The sequence below is a fragment of the Mercenaria mercenaria genome, chromosome 4, assembly GCF_021730395.1.
Source record: "Mercenaria mercenaria strain notata chromosome 4, MADL_Memer_1, whole genome shotgun sequence".
NCBI lineage: Eukaryota > Metazoa > Mollusca > Bivalvia > Venerida > Veneridae > Mercenaria > Mercenaria mercenaria.
Window position 1 is genome coordinate 36630378 of NC_069364.1, and position 7809 is coordinate 36638186.

At 34.8% G+C, this 7809-nt stretch overlaps 1 protein-coding gene across 2 annotated transcripts; it reads right to left on the reverse strand.

The window, feature by feature from the left end:
• Positions 1 to 858: 858 nt before the first annotated feature.
• LOC123551454 (uncharacterized) lies at positions 859 to 5246 on the reverse strand. Of its 2 annotated transcripts, none has more exons than XM_045340400.2 (2): positions 4951 to 5246; positions 859 to 3892 (listed from the first exon to the last, which is right to left on the reverse strand). In XM_045340400.2, exon 2 carries the CDS (start codon positions 3739 to 3741, stop codon positions 2773 to 2775), a length of 969 nt encoding a protein of 322 aa, XP_045196335.1. In that variant the 5' UTR covers positions 3742 to 3892; positions 4951 to 5246; the 3' UTR covers positions 859 to 2772. The 2 variants fall into 2 exon arrangements, with proteins under 2 accessions (XP_045196335.1, XP_045196334.1); XM_045340399.2 differs by having other exon boundaries at positions 4804 to 5245.
• Positions 5247 to 7809: the final 2563 nt, after the last annotated feature.

Sequence of the window (7809 nt, forward strand, 5' to 3'; positions counted from 1 at the left end):
GTTGACTTCATCCCACCGCTGCCACCATTTGTAACGTTTTAGTGCCACACAAATCCCGTCAGTGAAAAGCTAGCTCATCACCAAAGGTGATTTAATGTGCATATATACTGTCATTTATAGAATCCAATGACAATTGACAGGTTTACAAATTTGCATATTAATGCAATTACTTCCCTTTATGCATCCAGTAATCGTTACATTCGCACGAATAATTTTTGTGGCAATATTTGCAAATTCATAAAAAAGATAAAACTGGTGAAATTAAAAAAAGTAAAATATTCCAGTGGGGCTCGGACTCCCGACCTCTTGAATGTGAAGCCAGACCGGGCTCCAAGATATTAGCACACAATAGCCTTTAAGCTACAGCGGAACAGTGACGTCACAGTGTATAAACTTATGTATATATAATAAACATCAGTTTCGGTGGCGTTGAAATTTATGAAAATATATCGGGCCTTATTTTTTTTTATTATCAAACACTCATTTACGTTGTTATTCACAGTTCAAAAGAATAAGCGGGTCGCTTTAATCATCAGTAAATTGCAAGCGTCTATTGACTCCTATTAAAACAAACAAAATACTGTTAAAGTATGGAACTATTTTATTCCAAAGGAGTTTCGAAATCACAGGAGTGATAAAAAAATCTCATAAAGATTTTCCCCGTATATATATTTGTTGGAGGGTGTGTGTGTGTGTGTGTGTGTGTGTGGAAAGGTGGGGGGGGGGGGGGGGGGGGGGGGGGGGTTGCACTGGCCGGTATGTCTTCGACAACCGTCCAAGAACTGTAACGGTTATGCTGCGTTAAATGTTAAATTGGCGTTTTCACGCCAGTCCTGTTTCAAGAATGCATAATTACATTTCATTCTTTTATTCTATTCGTTTATTTCAGTCTCATCCTTTAATACATTACAAATATACACATATAGATTTTAAAAACATATCGTACATAGTATTGGCCGTTCTTGAAATAGAATTAAAAGAGACTTTGTATCATAAAGCCTATCAATGAGGAAAACCAGAATCATGAGGCTCACACCACTGACAGACCCAGTCAATGATACTGAACAGTAGTATATCCTGATCAAACCACACAGATATACAATTCTACCCGTGTCCATACAAATGTTAAGCGTCACAAAGCTGGCATTCTCATGGTGCTATTAATTTGTTATGACATTATACAGACATAAGCTACAAACAATTGTTTACACAACATCATCTTAAAAATCAGCGTACCATTGCTGGCCTTTTTTATTTAAAAACTATATTAAAAAGACACTACTTAATAAGATACTGAAAACTGTAAATTGTGGCACTAGCGCGCTTAATAAAAATATTTTAAAAGAGCAATTACCCTCCATGATCAGATCATGAGGAGACTGGTTCGCAATGATAATCTGCACTGTTATAAAAAGTATCTTTAGGTTACCATATAAGAATTTAACTTATTTCTTTTTTACATAGTAAAATTTGGTTTACTCTTTAAACAAGTAATACTTTCATACACATGTAGTACCAGTTCATAAAAATTACAAAATGAGACTAGTCGGACACACTCCAACACACAAGATTCACAAAGTTCCCAGACCGGACTCAAAGATATTAGCACACAAATATTGGTCATACCGCCTGTGTAGGAGTTTGTCAGACATGGCCTACCCTGTGTAACATACAGAAACCACCAATGGTAAACACCTACCTCCTCAAAATATTGGTGAAACAGAAATAGTACAGTTGGCTAATGTATTAAGGAACGAATTCCCACAAAACAGTCCATGATTCACCACTATTAGAGGCAAGTGAGCTATGCCATGAGAAGACCAGCACAAAGACATCTACGACAACAACAGGCAACAATCAATGTGCCCAGGATCCTAACGAACATTCAGCAACAAACGCGCCAAATGCCCCACAAACGGTACAGATACCCAATCAGACGGTTCAACCAGACACAGAGAACATGACCAATCCCAGCCAAAAACATCCAAACGCAGACCCTCCCATGGAGTAGCTCAACTTAGGATTATATTTCTAGCTATTCCCTATACAACAGATTATTTCTAGTTTTAAGCATATTATCATTATTGCTGGAGAGTATAAACACAAGTTTTTCCTGGTCAGACAAATTATCATTGACATAAGCATTACAGTGTAACAATACGTGCATTTCATTCTCAACCCCTTGCAAGCATATTGGACATAGTCTTTGTTCCTCTGTTAAGTTTTCATATCTACCAGTTTCAAGTCTAAAAGGGGCAACGCCAAATCTGGATTTTGCTAACGCTGACTTATGTTTTGAAGGGTATTAAAGATTTTACATAGCTTTCAGTTACGTAGTCATGCTTGAGCAAACGATAGGTCCTCAATTTATTTTTACCTCTACCAGATGGACCAACTTCATTTTCCAAACTTTCTTTCCATATTTCAATATATTTTTTCATAGATGTATTTTCAACTCAGTCATAGAAATATCTAGATGAGTTCCTATCATAGTTTTCATAGTAATCTAGCAAACCAGTATCAGATAAATGTAACTTATGTGGCGTTTACTGATAGGTAGAACTAATTTCTAGCGGGATGTTAAAAATTGTCTTCACGCGGATGAATTCATTCATTAGGATGAAGATAGCATTTATGAGGCGTGCATTGTGAATATAAAACATACATCTAGTAAAACATTTTATATATTAGTCGACCGATTAAAGTATCTGTAATTATTTCCAACAATGGAACAAGTCTTGGAGAAATATAATTCAATGTAAAAATATGACGCTATGTCTGCCTTATTCTGTTAGATTTTCTGTGTCTGTGTAGTTTACAGTTTTCAAACATACAAATAGACTCTGGATGGAAATCCCTATCAGTTTCTAGTGATATCAAAGTCGGGATATCGTTCAATATATCCATCACTTCCTTTTCTTCGTTTCCTGATTTTACTCTATGTGAATGCTTCTTCTTCTTTTTTTGATCGTGTTTATGTTGTTTCTTTGATTTTGACTGATCCTCTTCTAAAGTTTTTACTTCCAAGTCTTCGATTGCAGGTAAGGTAAATCCTAACTTTCCTTTCCCATTCGGTTCCTCTGGAGTTGCTCTCCGTGAATTGCATTCTTGAATATGAGGAAGAAATAAATGGAGTTCCGAATGCGAGTCTAATTTTTTAAAATCTACTTTAAATTGCAAAAGTTTTTTGGTAGATTTTGCAAGAAATGGTAAAGTCTGAGGTGACTCATTTATTGGACTTGTACATCTTTTCTCCTCTTCGACTTTAGCATTATTTTGAATAACGTAATAGTCCTTTGTCGTCTTTGCTGGTTCTATTGTTCCTACCTCAGATTTAAGTTCAAAATCTTTTTGTAAATATATATCAATATCTGCAGGTATTGAATTCGTATGACAAGCTCGAGTGCTCGCTTTTTCTGATTTTACGTACCTTAGAATAGATGACGGTTTCACAGGCAATATTTCACTTTTCGTGTCAAAGAAATCACAATCAGTGGCATTTTCATCCACATCGGCGTCTTGACAAGCAATGTTTCGTAGTTTTTCATTTGCTTCAACAAGTCTTCGAAACGTCGGTGACTGACTTCGTTGGTGGAAACCATGTTTTGATGGCGTAATTGTTTTCAATTTCTCCTTTTGGAATTTCCATCGGTATTGTATTGGTTTCACTAAGTCAGAAAAGAACTGTATGTCTGCTGAGTTATCAACTTCTAATGCGATTCTGTTTCTTCGAGCCACCATTGATGAAGTTGCAATGGTTGGGTATCCAGATTTGAACTGTGATTCTGCCTCAAGAAGCACGGCGTTTGCAGCTTTGTCCTCAAAGACGGCGATATCTCCAGGAATAAAGTTTCCACCTTGGTGTTTTGTCGGCCCATCAATAACAGAGTGTCTGAAATTTAATTGTATAAGACATGCTTGACATTGTTCTACATTATAATTACCACAGTTTCACAGGCTTATTCTTTGCTCTAGGAAATATATCATGTTTAGGACGGATGACTGTTGAAATGGATACACACTTCAACTATATCCTCAAGATTTTACTTAAAATATTCTGTTGTTTCAATTTTAACATTACATACCCATATTATGATTAAAGTTTAAAACTGCAAACATATTTTATGCTAATGATGGGCACAAGACCGGTTGAAAAGTCAAGGCAAATGTTGTATATGAAATTATAGGCCATTTAATCAACTCACTCACTTTATTTGCTGAAGCTATTATGTGTAAAGCGCCTTTGAGAGTGTCATGAAAAGTGCGCTATAAGAATTTGGTATGATACAAATATATATATATATATATATAATCTTAAATGGATAGCTTTTCATTTAGGATCACCAGCTTACCGACGAATTTTATATATCAAAAATATTCATTGTTACCTTGTTCAAATGAAAACGAAAGTATCAATTAAGACACTCCGGGAGACGAAGCATTTATCATTTTTACTTTGAAGTAATTCTAAAATTTGTATGGCATATTTAATATTTTTTAGAAATACATCAAAATTGTATTTTCTGGAAAACAATATCCTAGTGCCGAAGAAATTATTAAGGTTCATCAAAAACTGAAGAAACTGTTAATACCGTGATATATTCTGTTTGCAAAAGTTTTTTTTGTAATTAAAGAATTCAGAAGTGTATTAATGATATTAAATGCCTTTTCTAAAAATTGCAATTTCTTTAAAATACTGGTCCAAGTTTGTATTAGCATTATGGATATTTTATATAAAACAAATATATTTAGGCATTCCTTCTCCATTAAAATAAATATATTTTCTTTTCGAATTCTACTTACGGTTCTGGAGATGGAAGTTTATGCAACAAAGGCCACTTCATCCGCGAATATTGTGGAGATTTTATATTCACAACTTTAAGGTTTTGCATTTTTTTTTACATTTGTAACAGGCTATATCCAATTTATCCGCCGACTCCTTTTCAATACCTTTATTATGCCATGGAACAGTGTATGAATGTACATTCAGTTTTCCATATACGCGTCCATTTGGAATAACTCGTATGAAAAAATATTTTCACGTAATTGTTTTGTTTCTGAAAAAAAAATGTTGAACTTTTCCAACAACACAATAGTACTATAATTGAGAAAGATAAGCAGTTTAAGCTTTAAAAAAAATAAATGAGGAACATAAGAGAAGAAACTTTTCATTTGCTAAAACAATTTTGTCATTTCTGTTTTACTTCTATGTCCCTATCTGTTTTGTATATCTTTGAACGCGTAACAGTGTCATATTTTTATCATTTAGTGCAATCTGTGTTTCATTATAATTACTGTGTGAAAGACAATTAAACAAGCTGTCTAGTGCCATTGTTGAGCATTTTATCGCTGTTTCGATTGGATGGTTAATGCAAAAGGGAGAAGTAAGAGTAACATTTTCTCTAACAATCCTAATTAAGACCAATCAAGTACTTAAGTGTGCTGTTTGTAATGAACTTGAACGAACTCTGATCCTTAAGTAAACAAAACTCTTCAGTCATTCTGCAATCATGCCGCCTTAACACAAATGAGGCGAAAACAAATGTATGTTTAATCACAGTTAATCTAACCGAGCACAATAAACACAATAGCAAGGTTAAAAACTTCTGCAATTGAATACTATAGTCATTAAATGTAATGCGGCGTTGTTTTCGTCACTACAACTTGTATTTACAGGGGCGCTTATTTTAGACTTTTGAAATACTGTTATAGTAAGCTTAATATTGAAACTAGGAATAGAGATTGCCAGAGACCAAATACTGTTATAGTAAGCTTAATATTGAAACTAGGAATAGAGATTGCCAGAGACCAAATACTGTTATAGTAAGCTTAATATTGAAACTAGGAATAGAGATTGCCAGAGAGCAAAATGTAACAGACCATATAACAGTCTACAACAATCTTCCCGGCCGCAAACGGAAGTAGTTTTATCCGTATCTTGGTTAGCCAAACCCATCTTCGGCTTGGCACGTGGTTGATAAGGTTGAAACAGAAAAATCTAGTAAACGTTAGAAATTAATACAAATGTATACAAAAGAATAGCTGCAGTTTAAGATACGAAAACTATTAACATAAACAAACGTATCCTAACACCCCTCCCCCTCCCCCTCTTTGCCTTCGTAGTATATGCTGAATTGTTCGTCCTAACAAATAAAACAAAATACAATTTGGCAAGAAAATTTAAAGACAACGAAATTAATAAAACCCTAGATTGTGAAAATGTGCATGTAGGAGGGCTGTCCCATTAAAATGTGCATGTAGGAGGGCTGTCCCATTAAAATGGACACATTGGGAATCATATGGGAAATAACTGGCATCGATTCACGGGGTTTTCACGGTCATTATACACGGCATTTAGGAATACATTTTTAGAAAATTACAATATATGTTTCAGAATTATGGTTCAACACGAAGTTACAGTAGAACACAAACGGTGACCGTCGCACGTCGTAACGTCAATACCGTCAACTACGTGAAGTGTAATGTGCATCCTTTCTCAAAGTATTGTCTCTATATATATTCAAACAAGAGGGCCATCATGACCCTAGATTGCTTACCTGAGTTTCACAGTCAAAACATGTTTCTTTGTGGTTTAACAATTTTGGCAGAACGCCACTAAAGAAGGATTGTGTGATTTTTTTCCAAAATCGAACGGTCTTCAAAAAGGATAATTTTTAAAGTGTCCTCTATATACTTACAGTCCTAAACAGAAGGTTTAAACATTCAAGTTCTCTAATTTAATTGGCTTGAGTATTGCCGTGTATTACATGTAAACGGCCTTGCATCTCAAGAGAAATCAAGAAAATGAGAAGAAAAAAAATGAAAAGAGACATAAAATTAGGCAAAAAAAGAGAGAAATTCTTATGAAAAACTTATCAATTAATGGAGGCTATTTTCTATCAATCAGATATCAACTTATTTTTTTTATCAATCAGATATCAAGATATAATTATAATGTTACATATACTATTTTAAAACTATAACAAACTGAGAGTAAGAGGACATTACTAGGATGATACAGACCAAGTATGGTGACGATCCATCAAGTTGTTCAGGAGCAGTAGGGGTCTAGAGGATTTTTTCTATTTTAAGCTCTAGCAGACCCTAATATCAGTCAAGCAGAACCATTTGAACAAGTCTGAGAGAGGACCTTACTAGGACGCTACAGAGCAAGTTTGGTGATGATCCATCATGCGATCCATGAAAAGAAGTCGTTGAAAGGGTTGTTTTTTGTGTTGGTTTTTTTGGCGGCCTCTAAATTAAAGCATTCAAGAGCAACCATTTGAACAAAATCTGAACAAAATCTGAGATCTGAGAAAACCTTATTAGGATGCTTCACAAGTTTGGTGATGATCCATTAGGTGGTTCATGAGAAAAAAAAAACACGTTTAAAGGGTTTTCTGGTGGGTCTTTCAAGTGGAACCATCTGAAAAAATCTGAGATAGGACCTAATAACAACAATGCTACAGACCAAATTTGGCGATGATCAATCTAGTGGTTCATGAGAAGAAGTCGTTTAAAAGTGTTTTTTTTTCTTTTTTGGCTCTGATGGACCCTAAAATCAGTCAAGCGGAAACGTTTGAAGAAATCTAAGAGAGGACCTTACTAGGATGTTTCACACCAAGTTTGATGATGATCCATTTAAGGGTTTTCCATTTTTAGCTCTAGCTGCCCCTTTAATCACTCAAGCAAAACCATTTGAACATATCTGAGAGAAGACCTTACTAGGATGCTACATACCAAGTTTTGTGATGACCGATCCAGTGGTTCATGAGAAGAAGTGGTTAAAGGTGTTTCCTATTTTTTTGC

Excerpts from the sequence above, each read along its gene's own strand:
- LOC123551454 (XM_045340399.2), bottom strand. The coding sequence starts at position 4,892 with ATGCAAAACCTTAAAGTTGTGAATATAAAATCTCCACAATATTCGCGG. Across the intron at positions 3,893-4,803 it reads AAACTTCCATCTCCAGAACC|ACACTCTGTTATTGATGGGC; the intron begins GTAAGTAGAATT and ends ATTAAATTTCAG.